Source organism: Leopardus geoffroyi, chromosome D1 (assembly GCF_018350155.1).
Source record: "Leopardus geoffroyi isolate Oge1 chromosome D1, O.geoffroyi_Oge1_pat1.0, whole genome shotgun sequence".
Taxonomy (NCBI): domain Eukaryota; kingdom Metazoa; phylum Chordata; class Mammalia; order Carnivora; family Felidae; genus Leopardus; species Leopardus geoffroyi.
The window spans coordinates 111,470,464-111,492,538 of record NC_059329.1 but is presented as its reverse complement, the minus strand read 5'-3'; the positions used below and the strand labels follow the sequence as shown (position 1 = coordinate 111,492,538).

At 62.5% G+C, this 22,075-nt stretch overlaps 1 protein-coding gene across 8 annotated transcripts in view; it reads right to left on the bottom strand.

Annotated features, from left to right (window-relative positions):
- Nucleotides 1–22,075, bottom strand: part of TPCN2 (two pore segment channel 2) — a 48,608-nt gene that overhangs the window by 1,515 nt on the left and 25,018 nt on the right. For 2 of the 8 annotated variants that reach the window (XM_045486214.1, XM_045486215.1), the window contains exons 21-25: nt 21,678–21,759; nt 21,506–21,588; nt 21,024–21,105; nt 20,629–20,723; nt 19,167–19,982 (exon numbers count right to left, since the gene is read on the bottom strand). In XM_045486214.1, coding sequence (XP_045342170.1) covers nt 19,904–19,982; nt 20,629–20,723; nt 21,024–21,105; nt 21,506–21,588; nt 21,678–21,759 — 421 coding nt within the window. In that variant the 3' untranslated portion in view covers nt 19,167–19,903. The other 6 variants (XR_006714330.1, XR_006714331.1, XR_006714327.1 and 3 more) reach the window with 5 other exon arrangements.

Genomic DNA, 22,075 nt, shown 5'->3' with positions numbered 1-22,075 from the left:
GGATGGACGATGGATGGATGGATGGACGGATGGGTGGAAGGTTGTTGGATGGATGAATGGATGAGTAACACAAGTTATCCTCCAAAAAGACAATTGTCGTGGTGGGGTAGTTTGCATTTTCTGGAGCCAAGCAGACCCCAGGAGGCCACGTCTCCCTCTCCCAGCCCTGGAGGCAGAGGTTCCGAGCAGGCCGCCCTCTTGGCCTCGTTTTTCCATTGCTGGGCACTGTTCCCATAGCTCCCCCCTTAGAATGTCTGTACCCCCACATCAAACCCCACCTCCAGCTCAAGGCCTCCTGTCCAGGGACCCTAATCTCCCCCAACACCCGGAGGCTGGGGTGCCCCCAGCCTATCTTCCTTTCCTGCCAGGACAGGTACACTGAGTGGGGCAGAGCTGGGCACAGAGACACATGCTAGCTGTGCCCTTGAACACATGCAGGCCCAGCGCCAGGCTCGGCCGCTTCCCAGAGTCAGAACTTTCCTCCCAAACAGTAAGGATTGAGTCTGATAAAGCGTGCGGTACCTGGTGCGCACTCAACAAGTACTCGACAGGCACGTTAACTGACCGATTACTTGGCGCCTCTAAAGGAGCGGCCGTTCTCGGGGGAAACCAAGCCAGATTCCTTTCCAACGGCAGAGCCCTGTGAACAGAGCCCCCTCCGTCCGCATGACCACATCTCCGCTCTTGGCTGGTGGCTCAGCCTTATCCCGCCTCTGAGTGGATGAGAAGGACCATCCCTCCAGGCTTTGTTTTCAGTATTTTATGGTGCCTCATCAAAGGGGGGATTGCTCTGGTGTCTCCCCGAAATCCCTGCAAACTCTGAAACATTCTGGAGCCCAAGGCCAGGAGTGGTTCCCGTGAATGCTCGTTTCCAGACCGTCCGTCTCAAAGGCGACGGGTGCCACAGCCATCGGGGCAAGGCTTAACCACGGGCATCTCCTCTCATCCCTCTTCTGCTCGAGCCTGCAGGGGCCCAACTCCCTCACACATGAGCAAAGTCCTTACGCCGGTCTACAAGGCCCCCAGCGCCTGGCCACATACCCCCCTCCCCTGAGCGCCCTGCTCCCTGATGCGGCCTCCCGAGCAAGCCTGAGCTCCCCTCAGGGCCTTTGCACATGCCGCTCACTCTGCCCGCAAGGCTTTTCCCCCAGATCCCCACGTGGCTTCCCCATCCCTTCCTTCCCACAGGTCTCTGCAGAAATGGCCCTTCATCCAAGAGGCTTTCCCTGACCCACTACAAACGGCAGCTTCCCTGCGCTCCGATGGGCGTCGGGGACCTCCTCTCTCAGGAAGCAAAAAGAAGTTGCCGCCTGAAAGATGTGTGAGGGTAGGGAGCACATCAGGCAGAAAGAAAGTGTGCAAGGGTCCTGGGGCAGCGGTAACAGATGAGCACACAGAAATGCATCCTCTCCCCGTCTGGGGGCCCGAAGCCAGAAGTCAAGGTGCCGGCAGGGCCGCGCTCCCTCTGCAGGCGCTGGGGGAGGCTCCCTCCTGCTCTCCCAGCTCCTGGGGCTCCAGCGTCCCTGGGCTCCGTGGCCACGTGGCCTCTCTGTATGTTCTCTCTTCTCCTAAGGACACTTGCCCTTGGATTTAGGGCCCACGTGGGTAATCAAAGATGGTCACATCTCGTGATCTCTTAACTCGATTACACCTGCAAAGACCCTCTTTCCTAAATAAGGTCACACTCACAGACGCTGGGGGTTGGGACTCGGACAGATCTTTCCGGAGCCACGACAAACATCCTGATGGGGTGCTGTCTGGGTGTGACCAGATGGGGAAGCTGGGCTCGAGCGGGCGTGACCGCCCCACCGCGCCGAGAAGTGGGGGCCGCAGTTGCCCTCACAGCAGTGGGCTGACCCGGAGGAGGCTGAGTGGCCTACGTCCCCGGGCCAGCGGAGCGCTCGGCAGACCCCCGGTGCTCAGCAAACACATCAGCGTGAATCCCCCGGGCCCCGAGGTACGCTCTGTGAGGGACCCGAGGTGCCCCCCAAACAAGCCCAGGGTGCTCCTTGCCTCGATGGCTTCCCCAAGACAAGAGGGTCCAGCGTGAAGGTCTCCACAGGCCCTTCCTGGGAAAAGCTCTCCAAACACACCGAGGGGCCTACCCGTCTGGTCATCCGCTCACTGGGCAGTAGGTGCCTCAGCCCATTACCGCCTCTGCACGTCACCACCCCAGCCACACACACACACACACACACACACACACACACACACACACCAGGGCCCCCTTCTTCCTCTCCTCCTGGACACACCCTTTGCAACATCCACGCTCCGGAACCCTTTCTTCCGCCCAGAGGCTGTGATCCCTGAAACCCCCAGAGCTGCCATTCGCTGTCCCCCGCCTGTCTACGGCCAGGTCCCTGTGTCACCAGACACTGCTCCTGCCCGCACCCTGCCAGCTCAGCAGAGGGCTGGCCCAAGAGAGAGGCGGCCTCCAAGTGGCCCCCAGCGGGAAGACAGAGAGGAGGAGGCCGGTCCCCACCGCAGGCTCAGAGAATCACCCAGAGGCGCCTTCCCACAAACGCCTCCCTAGGCGGATGGGCCAGCAGGCCTCGGGGGAGATGGACAGTTGGTTTTGCTCCGCGGATCTGGATAAACTGGAAATGCAAAGGCCCGCGCCGGGCGTCCCTAGCCGGGGAGACTGGAAATGCTTCAAAGAGCCGGGCACGGCCAGTTCACACGGCCGCGGCCAAGCCCAGCTCGGTCGCCCATGCCGCTCACCCCCGGGCCTGGGCGCCCGCCCTGCCGCCAGCCGCAGCTCCCCAGACCCTGCACGCAGAGCGAGGCATCTGACCGCCAGCACCAAGGCCTCCTTCTACGTCAGATATTAATCAAACGCATCCTGACACTGATCAACGGAGACGGCTTGGCAGCGTGGGCCTGGCGGGCCTCCAGGCCCACCTCCAGCTACAGGAAAGACAAGGCTGGCAGAAGCAGTCCTTGGCAAGGGGCGGCACATTGTCCCACAGCTGTGGGAACGTGCTCTGTGCGCAAACATTTCCTTAAAACGAGCTTACGAGGAAATGTTCGCGACGGCCTTAGTAGAGACCATCAGCCTGGCTGAGCGGGGCGAGAGTAACGTCAAGCCCCGGCCACGTCCCAGACTCCAAGGGCCATGCGAGCGGCCAGGGGGGATGGCTACACCGCGGCGGCGGGCGGGGAGGACCCTGCGGCACTCTGAGCGGCTTTGTGGCTGGCACACGCTTCCAAGTTGGCTGGGGGGGGGGGGGTGCGCGGAGGGAACCCGAGCCCCTCCCGCCTCCAGTGCACTGGAAACTCATGAGGACTTGGGGCTGGCAGAGCTGGGGAGAGTGGGCTGGGGCAGTGGGGGGCCTCGGGGCCGCCCTGCAGGAATGTCGGGGCCTGGCTCGCTTTCTGAACCTGCCATATGGCCCTGCGTCCTGGGACCCAGGCTGGGAGCCAAGGAGGAGCCCTGTGGCTGGGTCCACGGCCCTCCTGGCCGCTGCATGAAGCCATTTGTCAAAGGTGCTTCCCAGAAGCCCCTCTGGAAGGCACTGCCCTTCGCGAAGCTGGCTTGGGCTTCAGCCAGGCGGAGACGTCTGGGGGCTCTTGGCCAAAGTGCCAGCCGTCCCGAGATCAAAAGTCCCTCTCCTGGTTATGCTTGGCTCTCGGCGGCAGGCGAGCTCGCCGCGGGGTCACCGACGGCTGGGCGAGGCCGGGGCCGCCTCTCCCAGACGACGGTGTGGCCGCGGGGGGCTGACCGCAGGCGTGCCCTGCTGATCCCCACATCGCAAAAGGTGCACGGCGGGGAGCTCCCCCCGGACACCCATGTTTGTTCAGGGATCATTAGCTGTTTGACAGACAGGCCCAGAGCAGGGATACGAGACGCCAGAGGGAGGACAGGCCCTGCCAGCTGACACGATGTCGGCACCTGGAAGGAAACAGGGTCCACGCGGGTCCACAGCCGAGAAGTCAGCGCCCCTCCACGGAACCCGCTTTCCGGAAAAGGAGCGCCTTCTGAACAAACGCACGCTTCTCGCTGGGCAGTGGAGGCAGACTGTCTGTCCGCTTACGGCGGGAGGAGCTGGTGGAGGCTCCGTGGACGTGGACGCCCCACGGCCCCGGCATCTGAGACGAAGACGCGGGACGTTGCTTTTGCCGTGAAGCCCTGCGTGTCCCAGTCCTGACTCACCCGCCGCCGACCGCGACAGCCGTGGCAGGACATCTCCAGATGCGGCTGATGACCATACCCATTACGGTTGCCCTCGATGGCAACTGCCGTTATCAAAGCCAAGAAGATGTGAGTTGGGACCGAAGCCGGGGGTGGGGGATGGGGCGCGTGCAAAATCCGCAAGACTTCCCTTGACCACCAGAGCCACACGCCCTGCGGGGCTGAGCTGCGCTGACGCTGACGGCCGGCCCCGCACTCGCCTTCCGGCCGGCCTCCCACCTGCTCTCACCGCAAGCCGGCCGGGTGGGGACCACCCTGTTCTGCGGATCAGGCAGCCGAGGTGGAAAGAGTTTGTGCGGCCGGCGGGCAGCACGGGGGCCCTCGGCCGTTCCCAAAGACTCAGCTCCGGGTCTCCCTAGGATGGTGTCTTGCTGGCCCCTCCATCTGCTTCAGAGAATCGGCAACTGACACCCGGTGGGGTGCCGGAGAACAACAGACCCATATTACAGACGCACATGCCAAGGCCCATGTGGCTTCGCCAAGTCGCCTGAGGCCAAACAACCACCAACCGGCAACACCAGGATTGGAACCCGAATGGGACACCTGAGCCCACCCCTGCCGCGGTCACGTCCCCCTAATGTCTAGTGACGGGGCCCCCGGAGACACGGCTGTGTTCAGGCGCCCACCGGAGAAGCCGAGAGAAGAGCTGCCATTGGCCAGTGCTTGTAGGAGAGAAAACCCCTCTGCTGGGCTGGATTGTGTCCCCCAAAGTTCATGTCCCCTGGAACCTCAGGGTGTGAGCCCGTGTGGAAACAGGGTCTTTGCAGTGGAGTAGGGTGGGCCCTAAATCGAATGACTGGGGAGGAGCCCAGGTGACCACGGAGATGGGGCCCATGGGGCCCCAAGACCAGGGACGACTGGGGGGGGTGGCCCCGAAAGCCAGAAAAGCAGGAAGGACCCTCCTCTGGAGCCTCCGGAGGCCCTGCTGACCCCTTGATCTTGGTTGGACTTCTCTCCGTCCCTCAAACTGGGAGAGAACTAATTTCTGCCGTTTAAACTCACCTCGCTTGCGGCCGCTTGTTTCAGCCCCCCCAGGAAATTGTTTCAGCCCCCCCGGGGATGGGGTTGAATTTTGTTCTGGGAGCAAAAAGAGAACGGGTGCCAGAACTCTCCGGCAAGGGCACAGACCCCAGAGCCTTGGAGAACGGCCGCTCTGGGGCAGGCTCCCTGCTCGCGGCCGGCCGAGCGTGGCGTTCCCGCCAGGAGGGGCCTCTCTCTCCTCCCCACCCCCCAGCCCCGTTTCCCTGCCAGTGTCCGGCCTGGAGTCCCCATCCCCTGGCCGCTGGCCGCCACCGCGGGGCCGGAGCAGAGACCCTGTCCCCTGTACCTTCACCGCCACGTGGTCAGAGTCACTGCCCTTCAGAAATGCAGCCAAACTATGTGGCCGGTGGAAAGCAAGACCTTTGGGTCCCGAGTGCCCCCAAACACATTCTTTGCATCTCTAAAAAAATGCCAACGGCATCAGATCAGCCAGGCCGTTGGCCGGGGCGTGCGAGGCCTTCCTCAAGCCCGAGAGCGGATGATTCTTCCCTGTGTCGGGCCTGTCTCCCGCCTGTGGCCAGCCCGCGTGGGGCCCGTCACCACGTGCCACCTTCAGACACCTCCGATGGTGATCAGATGCCCCCGGCTCTGAGCTAAAAGCAGTCTCCCCGTCCTCCATCAGGTGACTTTTAACCCCGGACTGTCCCTGAAAGAAATACAATCCCTTTTGTCCATCGGAGGGGCCAGCGCTTTGGTTTCTGGAAGCAGCGAGCACAGATGTGCACGAGGCCTAGAGGGTGGGGCAGGGGTGAATGCTGGGGGGCGGGGGTGTATTCCAGAATGTTCTGAACCTCAGTTGCCCCCTGTGAGACAGAAAAGAGAATGATGAATGTGCATGTCTCACTGCCATACAGAGAGGACAGGAGCAGGGGTCCCTCAAGGTCTGCTCTGATGGTGGCCCCGCGCCCGGAGGTTTATTTGGCCATTGTTTCCAAGGACGTGGTTTTAGGCCCTTCTACCCCCCTCCTTGTGGGTGCCCCTGCAACACCTGGCCTGAGAGAGAGAAAAGGTGGGATCTGGATGGCCTGCAGAGGACAAGGACAGCAGCTGAGCCAGCCAGACTACGGTCAGGACCCCCCCCCCCCAGGGTCTCCTGGACCACCTGTGGTCTGACACCTCGGGACCAGAGCAGCCGGACTCACATCTCAGGCCCCGTCCCTCTGCCAACCAGGCGTGATGGCGTTTGAGCCCCAGGTCCCCTGACAACAGGCCCCTTCTGCAAGAGACTTCGCGGACCCCGCATCTGAGTGCAGAATGCACAGCCCTGGCGGATGACTAGCGGCCCTCCCTGGGTCAGGTGGCCACACACCCCACAGTAGGGGACCTGGGAAAGGGAGGTACGGGGGTGGGGGGACTCTGCCCTCTCACCCCCACCCACTGGCTGCCCAGAGGTAGAACGAGGCCTCAGAGGCTGGCCACAGGGCCGGGCATCCACTCATTCGCCTGTTTACTTAACCAACAGGGATTTATGGAGCACCTACGATGTGCCAGGCAGTACTCTGAACCCCTGGAACTCAGCAGTGAATCCAATAAAGTCCTTGCCCTCCCGAAGTTTATATTCCAGTGAGGGAAACAGAGCATATGCTGCACCAGACGATCAGACAGGGAACGGACAAGGAGAAAGTCAAGGCAGTGGGTGAGGGCGGGGCGGGGTCTGACCTACCTAGCGTGGGGGCCATGGCACGTGTAAAGGCCCCGGGACACATGTTCGAGGAGCTGTGGGGAGGGGTCACGCTGAGGAGATGTGGGCTGGCGGGGGTAGCCCACTAAGAGGCAGACTTCCGGGGAAATAGGGCCATGTGAACATAGCATCCATAGAAGTGCAAGGTCTCCCGGGCCACGCCAGCCACCCCAGCACCCAGGTCCTCGCTGTAGGCGTCAGATGTGGACACATCTTGTGCCCAAGGAGACGGAAATGTCCCCCCGTCCTGGGAAGAAGGGACCCCAAGCTGCCTTCATGGCAGCCAGCAGGCGGGGCCGGGACGGAGACCACTCCAGACCCACCCGGAAGGGTCCCCCCAGCCAGACAGGGCCAAGCCACGGCTCTGCCCCGAGACGCTCTGCTGGCTGGCTCCATGGGGACTTGGCCCCCCGCGTTAGCGCTGCCACACCGCCTGCCCACCAGGCCAGGCTGTCCTCCGTCCCAGAACCTACAGGTCAGCAAAAGCCCGTGTGAACTCAGCAGCCCCAGGGCACTGCAGGCACACAGGTCTCACGTACCCTTTCGGCCGGTTACCACGGCGATGACGGAGCCCTGCCCTGCCGGAGGCGACCCGAGGAAGTTCCCTGCACAGGCCTTGGGGTCTGTGGGAGGAGGAGACACCTTTGCAGAGAAGGGAGGGACGGAAGTTCCACGGGGGTGACTGCCCACCCCCACCCCGCCCTCCGCCTGGCCTGGTGTAGGAGCTGGGAGGGAGGGTAGGTCCAGGCTGGGCCTAAGGGGACACCTGCTGCTGGAGCTCTGCTGCCCCCCGCTGGCTATCCCCGGTACTGCATGTGCATGCCGGGCAGCCTCCCTCCAGGTGTGCGCGTCCCACCCAGGCGGCCCCGCCTCCCGGCACCCAGGCCTTGGGTCTTGGGTCCTCACCTGTATGCAAATCAGCTCTGGGGCCCCCAGCCCACTGCCAGCAGGGGCAGCGTGAAGAACCCGCATCCCCTGTCCCCGAGGCCGGCCGGTAGTTGTCCGGTGGACCGACAAGGTGGCCCCTCCGGGACCCCAGGAAGCCCACCGTCAGGTGCCGCCCCCCGCCCCCGTGCACCCCTCCCCCCGGGGCGTGTGAGTGGATGCTGCTCGGAGCCAGCTCGGGGCGTCCTCAGAAGGCACCACCTCAGCCTGGAAACAAGGAGAGCACCAGGGCCGGGCACCCAGTGGGGAGGGAGACCAGCCCGTTGGGAAGTGCGGGAAGCCGCTCAGGGGCACCCAGGAGCCTGTCGGAAGGGCGGGCTAGTCCCTCTGCACCAGCACGTCGTGGGGAAGTGCCAGGCACAGCACGAGCCACCTCCACTTGTCCCCAACCCCTCTAAGTCCTGCAACCCCTCAAGGCTGCTTCCGTCCTGAGTCACACACCGGGACACTGAGGCCAGAGGAGAGAAGGGGCCGCCCCCCGAGCGGGGTTCTGGAGAGCTGGGGCCAAGCCCATGTGACCTCCAAGCCCACTTGCCATCGCTCCGATCAAACCTGTTAGTCAGTCAGTCAGTCAGTGGCCTTCCGGGAGCCCGCCAGGCCACCTCAGCTCCCGGGGTCACACCAGGATGGCCGGTGGCCCCAAGGGGGCTGGACCACTCCCCACCTTGCAGCCACCTGCCTCCCCATGGACCCCCGCCCTCTGGGCCCAGAGCAGGCTGTTAGGATCGTGCCACGGCCCCAAGGAAAGTCACTGCCCGGATGGCATCCCCAGCACAAACCGCCCCCCCCCCCCCGCCGGTTGGCATCCCCAGCAACAAGCCCAAGACGGATGCCCTCTCCGGCAGCCCCGGACCCAGGCAGCAGGTGCCTGGGTGTGTTCCCGAAGCTGCTCGGGGTCACCTCATGGAGGAGAGCAGGAAACAGGAGCACGGCCCCGTCCACACTGCTTTCTCCCTGGAGCACTGGTCCCACTGGACGGGCCTGGAGCTTGGCATCTGAGGCCCAGTTGGGCTCCCCAAAATCAAGAACCACCACTAATCACCACTTGTCAGGGGCTGTGTGAGTGTCCTGGGGCCGCTGTGACCAAAGACCACAAACAGGCAGCTCTAAACAGCAAATGGATTCCCTCCCACTTCCGGCCCGAAGTCAAGGTGTGGGCGGGGTGCTCCCTGCAGGCTCTGGGACAGGGCCCTTCCTGCCCCAGCATCTGGAGCCTCCAGGGTCCCTGGACTCGTGGCCACTCCCCTCCAACCGCTGCCTCCGTGGTCACGTGGCCCCTCCCGCATCTGTGTCCTCTCTGTCCTCTCCTCTTCTTACAGGGACACCTGTCATTCTATTTAGAGCCCACTCTAAGGACAGAACGATCTCGTCTCAAGATCCTTGACGTAATTGCACCTGCCGAACCTATTTCCACATACGCTCACGTTCAAGGTACGGGGGTTAGGACCTGGACTTTGGGGGCTCCCATCGATCCCCCACAGCGGCACGAGGGGAGGGGCACCCTCGGTGACTGTCACCTAGCCAGCCGTGTGAGCCTCACCTGCGGACGGGCTACAAATGCACATTCCCAGGCTGGCCCCCCAGGCCTGCTGTTTCTGAACCTCTAGCGGGGCCCAGCCACCTGGGTTCCCCAAGCCCTCCAGGGGCTCTGATGCAGGCTCACGTCTGAGAGCCACCAAAACGATACCAGAAAATGTCCCTTCTTGACTCCCACATCCATATGTACTATGGGTTCAGTTTGCACTGGATGGGGCATCACATCCATGGGGATTGATTTCATTTATTGGGGTTGAGGAGGCCCGAGACCCTCCGGGATGTTGGGCGCTCATAGGCCCACCCGCCTGTGACTCAGCGCTAAAGCAAATAGAGAAGGGGGGCATGGGGGCCAGCAGGGGCACCAGGGAAGCCTCCTGGGGGTGAGCCGGCGCCCCCAGCCTTGGCAGAAACCAGAAGTGAGCCACTTTACCCTAACTCGGTGAAGGGAGGGGAGAGCCCGCCAGGAAATCAGCAGGGACCTCCACGCGTGGGGGGCGGGGGGTGCTGGGGACTCGGGTGAGAAAACCAAAGCACGGCACGAGCCAGGCCACAGACCAGGGCATCGGTGAGGCCTCTGGCCCTTCCCGGGCACGTAACTTCCTGTCAGGATGCTTCATCTCCAATGGTGCTTTGAACGTGGGGCAGGTGGTGAATGTCCTGTCCCACATTTATTTGTTAGTATTTTGTTGGCAGTTTTTCAATATAATTATTCTACATTTCAGGTTACGGCTTAAGGACAGTTTTCTTTTAAAATACTTGTTTTTATGTTCATATTTATCTTTGAGACAGTGAGAGACAGAGCATGAGTGGGGGAGGGGCAGAGAGAGAGGGAGACACAGAATCCGAAGCAGGATCCAGGCTCTGAGCTGTCAGCACAGAGCCCGACGCGGAGCTTGAACTCGAGAACCGTGAGATTGTGACCTGAGCCGAAGTCCGACGCTCAACCGACTGAGCCACCCGGGCGCCCCTTAAAGACATTCTTCTAAGAAGGGTCCATGGATTCAGCAGACAGCCAAGGGCCACTGGCACCACAAGGGCCACAGTCGCCAACCCTCTGCCCAATCAAGAACCTTCCAGTGTATTTGAAAGCTGGTCACGCCTACTTTTTCCACCATCCACCTTCCGCCAGGGGTCCCGTCCTTCCCTGAACCCTCTCCTCTTTCTCAGCGTAAAAGCTCCGGGCAGGATAGTCTGAAACATCCAACACCATCAGAGGGACGAGCCACCCACGTCCACGCCATCGAGCGGAAGGACCCACAGGTTCGAGGTTTCCGGGTTTGTTTCGGCGCAAACGGTCCGCGGCGGGAAGCTGTAAATGAGCTTCCGCCTGAACACAAGGGGTGTGACAACCCGAGGGGGAACCCTTTCGACACGAACGGAAGTGACGAAGGAAATGGGTGAAAACCAGCCCCCCTCCCCCCCGCCCTGGAGCCCCCTCGCTCACAGGGGAAAGGAGCACCGAGAGGGGGAGGAGGCGGGACACTCACCGTTCTGCTGCCAACACTACGCGCCGTGCGGGGCTCAGGGTCCCCTGGGGGGCTGACGGGTGTGCCCCCACGACTGAAGACAGCGGCCCGAGGAGGCCAGGACAGCCGGGCAGCAACCCCAGCCTCCCCGGTCAGTGGGGCCGGATGCGGGTCACGTGCGGGGCAAGAGGACGCCAGAAAGGAGACCTATCCGGAGGGGCCCCTGGGAGGACAAGCTGTCCAGCACGTGTCACACCTGAGGACAGGCCTGGCACCTGTCACTGGAGGTGCCGGGCCCGGGGGAGGGAGCCAGCGGAGGAAAGGCCAGCAAACCCAGAGAGAACCCCAGCGTCGGCTCGAACCACACGTACCTTCATCCTCCGGGGAAACCGTGCCTGGGCCCCAAATCTCCTCTCCCCGGGGCCCTGCTATGGGGCCGGCCTCAGGGGGTAAGACGGGGGGCAAGATTCAACCCCGAGTTGTGGCCAGAGCCCCACAGGGCATCGTACGGACAGCCCCAGCCGCGGCTCCTTTGCGGTGACCACACCACCCCCCCCCCGCACCCCACTCCGCTCTGCGCACGAGTGAGCCCTGGGCCATCCGCCACCTCCACCAGAAGGCCCCCGGGGTTGCCCCTCGCATACCCTCCGTCCTTCCCTGCACGTGGCTGACGAGGACTTCCAGGCTGACAGAGCAGATCTTACCTTCATGGTTTGAAACGGGGCACCCGTGAGAGGGGGGAGGCCCAGAGCCCACGCGCCTGTGCGCTGAGCAAGCCGCACGTAGACGCTTGTCATATAGAAACCAAGGGTGCCTCCAGGCCTGGCGCTAAGACCCACAGGGCAGGCCGAGGGCACCGGCCTTCGTGACAGAGCTGGGCTCACCTTCCGCCATGCCACCTGTCAGCACGGGCTCCTAAAAGAGAAAAAGAAAAACAAGAACAAAAATCTTCTTGTGCCTCAGTTTCCCCACCTACAAGGAGCTCCGAGATTGAACCACAGGTCTGCAGTTCGACAAAGGGCCGGGGGTCAGCACATCAGCTTCCTCGGGTGTCATCACTTCACCCCCCCACCCACCTCCCTTCCCATCCGAGGGAGACGGGGCTTAGGAGGCCTCACTGCACGTCAAGGCCACAGGGTGTGGCAGGTGGGGCCCAGACGCAGGCTGTGGACTCCGTGTGCCCCGAGCCTCTTTGGATAGTGGCTAAGAGGGGAGAAAGTCGCAAGGAGCCCAGCCTGCCCCCCCCCGCCACCCCCGAAGCATGCCTCTTCAAGCCGTCACCTCCCACTTCCCTTGGGGGCTGTCGGGACCCTCCTGTGTGTGGGTCACGCGTGATGTCACAGCACCGTCTCTACAGACACCTACCCCAGGCCCGCGGCACTCACGTCCTCGTGCTGATGTGCTGCGGGGGGACGCAGGGAAGAGGCTGCACCGTTAGCAGTCAGGTGGCCTTGAACGGGCTTCCTGGCCCCTCTGCACCTCAGTTTCCCCACCTGTCAGCGGCACCCCAGCCCGTGACTCCACAGGATTCAGCAAGCCAACACCCTGCTTCGGACAGTGCTCAGAAAAGCACCTCTCAAATGGTGACTCCTAATTATCGCTGCCCCTTTGGACCCTTGAGAGACCATTTACGTGCCTGCTGCTTCAAGGACGAGACGGTGCTTTCGCATCCTTCACCTCGTGGGCCCTCACGAGACCCGGAAACGAGATGACAAAGCCAGGGCTGTGGGTCACACACAGCTCACATCCAGGGGGCGTGTCCCGGCCCCGCCCGGCACACCTCCACCCCCACCAGATCTCCCACCAACAAGCAGCCCGCTGCCTCCTCTGGCAGAAACCCGGTCCCTTTTTCCCTAGGGCTGCCAGGGAGCTCCCAGCTGGCCTGCAACCATAGTGGGTCCCCGGGTGTATGGGCAACCTCTTCCTCCTGCTCCCGGCTCCAGCCGTTTCTGTTTTTACCCCACTTTACGTGGGTGCCTGGCGTCCTGCCAAGCACATTGACAGAGTGGACGTTGGCATCTGACGTGAGCCACCTGCAGGACTAGGTATGAAGCTCTAGCCACACACAAGCACCACCAGGGCCTGGGGACGGAGGAAGGAATGGGAATACCCAGTGCCCCACAGGGCCAGGGAACAGCGAGGGGAGAGTAGGATCACGTTGCTGGGGGAGGGCGGCGGGACCCCCGTAGGGGCAGCACCCCATCTCTGCCCCCTTTGTGTCCAGGGGCCCCGGTAGCTGTCCTTGCCCAGCGCGCCCATCGGGGCCCAGCCAGATTCCCTATACGCAGTTAGGCAGTCTGCGCACAGACCTGGGGCCCAGGCGACAGGAAAGGGGTCGTGGCGGCCGGGAGGACCACGTCCTGCCTGGACTCCGCCAGCCCAGAGAGCCCAGGGCGGCGGCTGCAGCGCGAGAAGCCAGCACCTTTTCCAGAGGGGACCAGTCAGAAAGAGGTCCTCTCCGTAACAGCCCCCCACCAAAGTATTATTCACAGCTCCCCGACGGCAACAATGGGCGCTCAGTAAGTACTTCCGGAAAGAAAGCCGCCGGGAAAGGGAGGGAGAGAAGCTAACTCTTTCCCGAGCCCGCTGCTCTCCGGCTCTGGTCTCTGGACGCCCAGCAGCACCCCCCGGGAACGAAGTCGAAATGCAGGTTCCCGGGCCCCGCCCCAGCCAGCATAAAGCAGACCGGCCAGGGTGGAACCCAGAGCTCTGTCTGAGCGAGCCTCCGCAGGGGATTCCGGGAGCTGCCGGCCCAGCGCCTACGGCCAAGGATGGTCTCCTCCGCCCGAGTCTGGCGTCAGCGGGCCCCCATCCACCTGCCCGTTAGCTGAGAGGAGAAAGGGAAAGCCAGGAAGGCGGGTAAGGCGGGTCCGGCTCACCTGGCGACAGGTGTTGCCGAGGCCCCCCACGCGGATTAGCCAACTGCTGTATCAAACCCAGGGCCGCAGCCGGGCCGCCGGGGTCCCTGCAGGTGTGGGCCTGCCGTCACCAGAATGGCGGGGGCCCCGGGCGCGATCGGTGGGCCGGGGTGGGCCCCCCGCTCACTGCCCACAGCGCCTGCTGGCCACTTTGACGTGAGGAGCATTGCGGAGCCCCACGGCCCCCTCTTACACGTTAAGAGCCGCGAGGTGTACCTGCCTTTCGCTTTTTTTAAGACAACGAATCGTTCGAACCTTTTCACAAGCACCGCCAATTATCTCTGAGGCAGAAAACCAAATCCTGGCTGTTTGGGTGAAAGACAAGATTCCTCCCTGCTGTGCTGAGGACGTAACCACATGAAAGGCCCCGAGCCACTTGAACCCCCACTCCCAGGTCCCAGCGACAGACTGCTCCCAGGTCCTGGACCCCATCCAGCCACTGACTCCGCACCTGCCAGCCGGACAAAAACCCACAGATGCTGAGGCCGCTCTGGCCCCTGGGGGTGCACAGCGCCTCCCAGCGGCCCCAGCGCCTCACCGCCGCCATCCTGGGCTCTCCATCTACCCCTGCGCTGGGATCACGCTGGTTGGTCTTGGTTACCGCACCTCCACGGTAAGTCAGGGACACTGGCGAGCAAGGTCTCCAACCATATTTTTCTACAGAACTGACCTAGCTATTTTCTGCACGCAAGTTTCAGGCAAATTTTTCAGCTCATCACATTTTGTGGAAGAAATGAGCATTCTGTTTAGAATCTTGACAAATCTATGGATTAATTGGGGAAGGCAGACATGTTGACGACGTCGACTCTTTCTGGCTACGAACAGGAGGACTGTGGTAGGCGGAATTCTAAGACCCTCAGTGAGCCTCGCCCTCGGACACCCTAGTGGACTTCAAAGAAAGGGGGAGTATCCTGGTGGGCCTGACCTAATCAGGCGAGCCTGTACGTAGTGAGGGCCGGACACAAAGGGTAAGGGGATTCGATTCACTGCAGGTTCTCCGTTGCCGACTCTGAGGACTGGGGGTTGTGGAGCAGAGAGTGAAGGCAGCCTAACAGCAGCCCTCTGCTGACGCCAATAAGGAAACCGGGGAACGGGAAGAACCATCACCTATGGCCTTGGAACGGAACTCGGCCGACAACCCGAACGACCGCAGACCTGTCAGGCTCTTCCCGGACAACGAGGTGGAGCACGGGCTGAGCCCCGCCGTGCAGAGGGCCCCGCAAAGCAGCGCCTGCCCGTCTGGCCTGCCGAGCTGCGAGCGGGTCAAGTGCGGAGCGTCTGAGGCCGCTGTGTCGTAACAGGTGCCCAGCAAGAGAACGCGACTGCATTCTCGCTCAAGGCCATTCATGGGGTTTAGTGCGGTTTTATGGTTTCCTGCGTATGGGGAATGTATTTTTAAGGATCTTGAGGATTTTGCTCTCTTGTGAATAGTTATTTCTTCCGATATCCTTTAAAATAAACTTGGGGCAGCTTGTCGCTAGTGTTTAGAAAAGCAATTGATTTCAGGGTATTAATCTGATAGCAAGCCATGTTGCTGAATTATGAATGCTCTCAGCCCTTCAGTAGGGACCACCATGTTATTTGTGAATAAAAAGATACGTTTCTTCTAATGTTTTTTTTGTTTGTTTGTTTTTTTGTTTTGTTGTTTTGTTGTTTTTTTTTACTCAATTTGCTTTTAATAAGCTGGCCAGATTCTAATTCCGCTATTCCTAACGGTAAAGGGCCGGGCGGTACTCTCTCTCCATCTGGAAAGCTCTTTCCCGGAGGTCTCTGGCTGGAGGGCATCCACAGGGGCGCCCCTGCGGGGTGAGGAGGGCATCTCTGTGGGGAGGATGAGGCAAGTTATTTACAAGAGAACGGATGGAGTCAGCGCCCAGGCTACGGAGAACACAAACCACTCAGAAAAGGGCTGAGAGCCACGCAGAGAGAAAACCAGCTGTGCCCTGTGGTGTTGGTATCAGGGTGATCTCATAGTTGTCAACTGGATGGATGGCTGGATGGATGGATGGATGGATGGATGGACAGACACACAGACAGATGCATGCATGCACTCCCCAGCTCTGTCTACAGAGAGAACCTGGGTAAGCAGCACCCCAACAGCAGGAAACGCACCTCACGCCCACATCTTGGTTCCCAGATGTTGTTCTTGCTTAAAGGAGCACAAGTCCTTGGAGAGACGGCTGTTTCCAGGGCTGGGGCACGGGAGGCGTGACACGAGGCCTTGAACGTGTCTTCGCACCAGAAAGCAAAGAAGCACTCAGAGGACGGCAGGTGCCTAGCAAATGGACACAGAAATCGAGATGAAGCGGCTCCCAGCGGCCAAATGAGAATCTGGGCGTGAAACGGAACGGACTAAACAGAACACACGGAACAGAGGAAGTGATAATGCGCGCGGAGGAAGGCAGGGAAGAAGTGACCGAAGCCTGGAGAACTGGAGCCTCGCCGAGCTTCAAAGCTCCTCCCACCCCTGAGTTACAAAGGGAAAAGGAGCCACCTTACGCTGGGTGACCCGGCACCACCAACGGCAGATGACGGGGTGGGCAGCGGCCGCGGGGCAAACGGAAACTGCCCACCAGCTGCCAGGGCACGCAGCTCTGGTCTTCCTACAGACACGGCAGAAACACGCTGATGAGGAAACCCTGCATAAACCCAGCCTGGGAACCTCCCATCACCATCACCGGCTGACCTTCCAAAGCGCCGAGGTCACCTGTCCGGGGAGATCACAGATGACCACGGAGCCCGAGGGTCCGGGCTGGAGGCTCCGAATGGCCACGCATGGGGTGAGCACCAGCCAGCAGGAAGCCGTGGAGACCCCATCCCAGTGTCCCCGTGTGTTGGAGACCCTCCCTCAAGTGCGGAAGGCGAAGGGATCGGAACTACAACTGAACTCGCCAGTGATCCCGGGAAAAGTTGTACTTGTGACGTTTCTCGAAGTCTGCGTTCACTTCCACGTCATCATCAAACATGAGCAAGACTATACTTTCGGGGATCATTTCTATAGTTCGTTATTATTAAACACGACCAAACTCACGGCCTCACCTTGCTCCTGCCCCTCCCTGCCCTCCCCCGGCCTCAGAAACAGCAGCTGTGTCCTTCCTGGTGCCCCCCCCCCAGTGGGGACAGGGGCCTGGGGCCCCCGTGGGGAACCCCCATGGGAGAGGAGACAGTCCCCGCCCACTCGCAGCCCTTCCTGGTCCCAGTGAAGGCAGGCAGGCGACCCCAGGTCCTGGAGGAAGTCACCTTCAGAGGCCCGGGCTAGCTGGTGGCCCCGATCTGGGCAGGTACGAAGCAAGTCCCCCGCAGCGTGAAGGACTCAGGCCTCCCAGGCAGGTGGGGGCTTTGGTGCCCACCCGGGTCCCTGCCTTGCCCGCACCCAACTCCAGGCCCACCGGCGTCTGGGACGAAAGGCCCCGCTACTTGGTGCGTGTGGCTGCGGACCCACCACTCTGCCCCACCCCCTTCCCCTCTCCCCCCGGGGGGACCCCTCCACTGGGCCAGCCGCCTCCATTCAGCTTCCTGCTGACACCCAGGCCAGGGCTCCCCAGGCCGCGGACACACGGGCCCCTCCTCGGAGCCTGACCCGTGCCACGGGGCTCCCCGGGGCCCAGTGACGTCCTGCGCCCACCTCCACCCACCTCCACCAGGGCAGCGACACCACTCCAGGTGTCCCAGACTCCTGCATGCGACTGGGGGACTCCGGGGTCCAGCAGGGCTGAGCCCCCTGTACCTCGCGCCCATCCAGAGTACAGAGGGGTGACCCGGACCACGGTAGCCACAGACAACAGCGGTGCCCACCAGAGCCGCAAGGGGCTGAGAGATGGGAGCACGCGTCCTCCTCAAATGGGTCCTCCCCAGTGCAGCCCCCGGACGGCACCGGGCAACCCCCACCAGCTCCCCTTAACCGAAAGCGGAGCCCCAGCTGCCCCATGAACGCAGCCCTCGTTCTCGCGGGGACAAATGTTGGGAGGCCGATACCATTTGAAACTGAGGAAGGAACAGTCAGTGCCCCAGAGCACCCAAGAGACACTAGCTTGTGGACAGAAGTCACCAGATTGACGGCACCACCTTCGGCTGGCCCATCCTGAAGGCGGGGCCAGCCTCTCCGAGCAGCACCGTGTCCCAGACTCCGGCGTGGGTCACCCGAATTCCGTGCCACATGACAGTAATGACCAGACAGGGCTTCTCTGCACACGGGCCGTGAAACACAAGGCAGGGGACCTTCCGAGTGGGAGCTGGAACCTGCACACGGGCGGGGCAGAAGGAAGGACATCCCACCTGGCAAGTGTCCACTATGAAGCTCACTCTGGGCGGACGAGCCTGCAGCCCAGGCCTTGGATCCCAGGAGGAAGCAGGCCTCTGGCCAGCCTGGGAAAAGCAATGAGCTATCCCCTGGGGGTCATGGGTTCCAGCGTGCATGAAAGGGAACCCAATCCTGCCACCAGATGGCGCTCAGACCTCGGATGGAGGGGGTGACGGGGTGGCGAAACAGCAGGTGCAGAGGGCAGCTGACCGGGTGGGCCGCGACCTTGACCCCAGAGAGAGCGGGACTCCGCCAAGGCAAGCCGGGTGCAGGCTCCTCACCCCACCGCTCCGTGAGGGGCTCCCCGCCCAAAACCAGCCTTCCCAGAAGGCAGCCCGCAGAGAAGACCAGCCTGAGAGCATCTGAAGAGCCCCCAAACCTGAGGGGTGTGGCCCGCTGATGCCCAGGATGCCAGGTCGACTCCAGGATCAGAAATTACAGTGTACAGGGTGGGTCCGTAAAACCGTGGCCAGCCCTACGCAACCCCAGGCACTGGGGTCTCTTGACGTTTTACAAGCTTCTTTTTCGTTTAACTTACTTTCCCTTCATCCCACTTCTCAGACAAACGGGGAAGAAGGACATCACTTCCTGCAGTGGAGTCAGCACCCGTGCCCTCGCTTCCCCTTCGGTGCCCACAGCAGACGGCACTAATCGGTCCCGGCATTATTTTCCAGGATTCCAATCCTGGTTGACACAGACGTGCAGGGGCTCCCAGCAAGCACTCGAGTCGGCCCTTGAAACGAGAACACTCTTGACGGTTTTCCTGGATGTATGGTGGCTCAAGTGGCAATATGGCCTGTCACACATTACTCACGCCTCCCCCCTGTGCCACACGCCCTGCAGACACATAAAGGACAGCTACCATTGGGGCACCTGGGGGCCCAGTCAGTTGAGCGTCCGGCTCTTGGTTTCGGCCCAGGTCATGACCTCACGGTTCGTGGGGTCGAGCCCTGCGTTGCGCTCCGTGCTGACGGTGTGGAGCCTGCCTGGGATCCTCTCTTCTCTCCCTCTGCCTCTCCCCCACTCACTCGTACCTGCGTTCTCTCTCTCTCTCAAGATAAACTTAGAGGAAGAAAAGCAGAGCCACTGGCTTACACATGCCTTTATGCAAGTTAGAAAAAGGTACCCGTCACCCTGGGGAGACATTCCAGTGCCTGGACACACCCTCGCAGCCAGGTTTACAGTGCACAACCTAAACAACCTTACCTGGCCACCCTGCTCCAGAGAAGCAGGATTGGAGTTGCGTCCACGTAAGAATGACAACCTCACTCTTCGCAAGGATAAAAACTATGGGCATTCTGACCCGTAAAGAAATCCGTCCAATCAATACTCATGGGAGCCATAAAACAATAAAACCCTTAAGATTCTCTTCCTCTAAAACCACCCAAACTGAATGCCCTGGAAAGCTGCCGGTTGACCCGTGCAGGCCCCAGGCGGGCCTGTGGTCCCTGAAGGCCACCGGCAGCAAAGGCACCACGGAAATTGCAGGGCCCACGAGGAAGGCCACTGCCTCCTGCTTTCCAGACGGTCTCAAAGGTCCCGGGGAGTCACCCTCCACCCGGGTGTAGAAAAGTCAAAGTCTCACTGCAGCAGCCGACCAAAGAAAGCGGCCGGGCGTGGAGCCCAAGGCGCCGCGAGGAAAAGCCGCTGGTAGGTGGTGGTTCCGCCGGGCAGCGAACAGGGCGCTGCTCTCCGCTCCCGCCTCGCGTGAGTGGAGAATTCCGGCCACGCAAAGTCTCTCCTCCTGGGCTGCTGCCTCGACGGGCGTCCGTCTCGAGGCCACACGGCCACCTGCCGCCCGTGCCAGGACGGCGCACCTGGGGGTCACCTGCACAGCCGCAAGTGCGGGTGACAGCTCAGCCTCTCCAGCAGCTCCTCCTCCGTGGGTTCCTCCAGGACGTCCCTGTGGAGTCGGGGGGAGGGAAAGACGTGTGGGGAGCTCCGGAGCGTGACCCGGATGCCTCCAGAAGAGCGTGAGCATGACTCGGAGAGGCCCTGCTCCCCGCTCAGGAATCCTCAGACCCGTGCACAGCTTGGGGAGGACCGGGGACACGAGGACGCGTTTCCACGTCTGGGATGTGAGCACGGTGCTGAAAGCCCGGGAGGACGCCCCTCCACGCCAGCCGGCGGCTACAGCACAGCACACGCTCACGGGGGCGGGGGGAAGGGTCGCCCCCGCTGGCCTGTCCCTGGGAGACCGCCGCCTTCCTGTACCGGCAGAGGATGGCCTCCACCGTGGGGAAGGGCGGGCAAGGATTCCTAGGGCCACCTGCCTCCACCCGCCAGGAGAATCGCTTGGAGACTAAGGGAAGCTGAGCCTGTCGCTTACACGCCCACCGGACAACAGCACAGAGCTCACGGCCCCGGCAGCAGGAGCGGAGGAAGCCCACGCCCTGGTCCCGGCTCAGAAGTGGGTGGGAGGGAGGCAAGGGACCTCCCCAGGCTCGTGGGGAGACCGTCACAGAGGACGCCCGCCTGCCGGCCACCTCCCAGCCTCTCCCCCTCCCCGCCCAGAAGCCAAGCAGACGCCCCCTTCCTCATCCACACACCTGAACAGGAGATCCACAGTCACCTGACAGCACGTATCTGGGTCCCCAGCAAGGGACTGCAGGTGAGCGCGGCGGTCCCACTTGTGGAGGAAATTCTGGGGAGCAGGCGGGGGGAGAGGGGGCCCAGTGGGTCTGCGTCCCACACGAACCAGCCTCTTCCCCTCCAGCGTCGGCCAGGCGTCCACGGCAGGGAGCGGAGCTCACCCCGACGCTGGGATCCAGGGCCCAGCAAGGCCACCGGCTCCTGCAGGAGCCAGACGCCTGATGGCCGCCCCCAGCCCACCCGGCGGCCGAGAACCCCCACACATCAGGGGTCGAGGGCATTCCAAGGGGCTCCCGGCAGCCAGGGCGAGAAGCGCCAGGCCCCAAGGGCAGGACGGAGCCTCGGCTGATACCTCCAGAATCAGAGCCAGAAACAGGTTGACCCAGATGACAGATGACACCAGCCACCACAACACGAAGTACATCTTCGACCACCTGTGGAGGAGGAAGGCCGTGGGGGCCACCGTGAGCCACCCACGCCACATGCGCACGCGGGGGGCACCGCGTACCTGACGGCGCGTAAGCAGCGGCTCTCAGCGAGTCCTGCCGTGAACTCTGTGGCGCCACCAGTCCTGTTTTCCAGCCGCCCGACCAAGGCTCCCGGAAGCGGTCAACGAATCGCCAAGGCAGCACGGCCGGCAAGCGATTCGGCTGGGATTCGAACCCGGGACCCTCCGCTGGGGCCGTCTGAGCCCCCCAGGCTCCAGGCTCTCCTCCCCTCAGCCTGCCCCCAGGGCTCCCAGCAGCCTGAGGAGCCTCACCCCTCGGCGGTCCCCAGGACTGGCGAGCCCAGGGTCGCACGGCACAGTTACACGGCGGGGGCGGGGTCACTCACGGGCCCGAGAAGCGCCGATAGGCGTCCAGAAACACCTGCCAGTTGTTCACCACCATCACGTTCCACAGAGTGATCAGGGCGGCCTGCGGGGACGCACACACGGGCTCCAGGAGGGCAGAGGAAGGGGGTCGGGAGGGCAGGGGTCCCGCGGAGCAGGGCGTGCGGGGCTCACCGCGAAGTCATCAAAGTTGTTGGCCCAGTACTCCAGCTGCTCGAAGCTTCCGCAGGGCGCCGAGCTGTTGCTGGGGGCCAGGCTACAGGGACACGACAAGCTGGGTCAGGGGTGGGGACGGGGACACGGACGCGGGGGCCCCGGCACTGCCTCAGCCCCTGCACGCCTGGAACCGGTCTGGGCCCGAGAAGGTAGAGACAGAAATGCCCCCATCTCCGGAGGTGCCGCGAGGACGGCCAGGGGCCGAGTTCCGCGGACAAACAGGGGAAGCCGAGCCTCCCAGACAGCCGGCTCTAGGTCTGGCCCCGTGCTCCGCTCCACCAGGGCATGGCCTGGCCTGAAGCTCCCAAGTGGGGCACAGGGGTGGGGCCGCTGTGCTGAGCAGGCTTCAGACACGC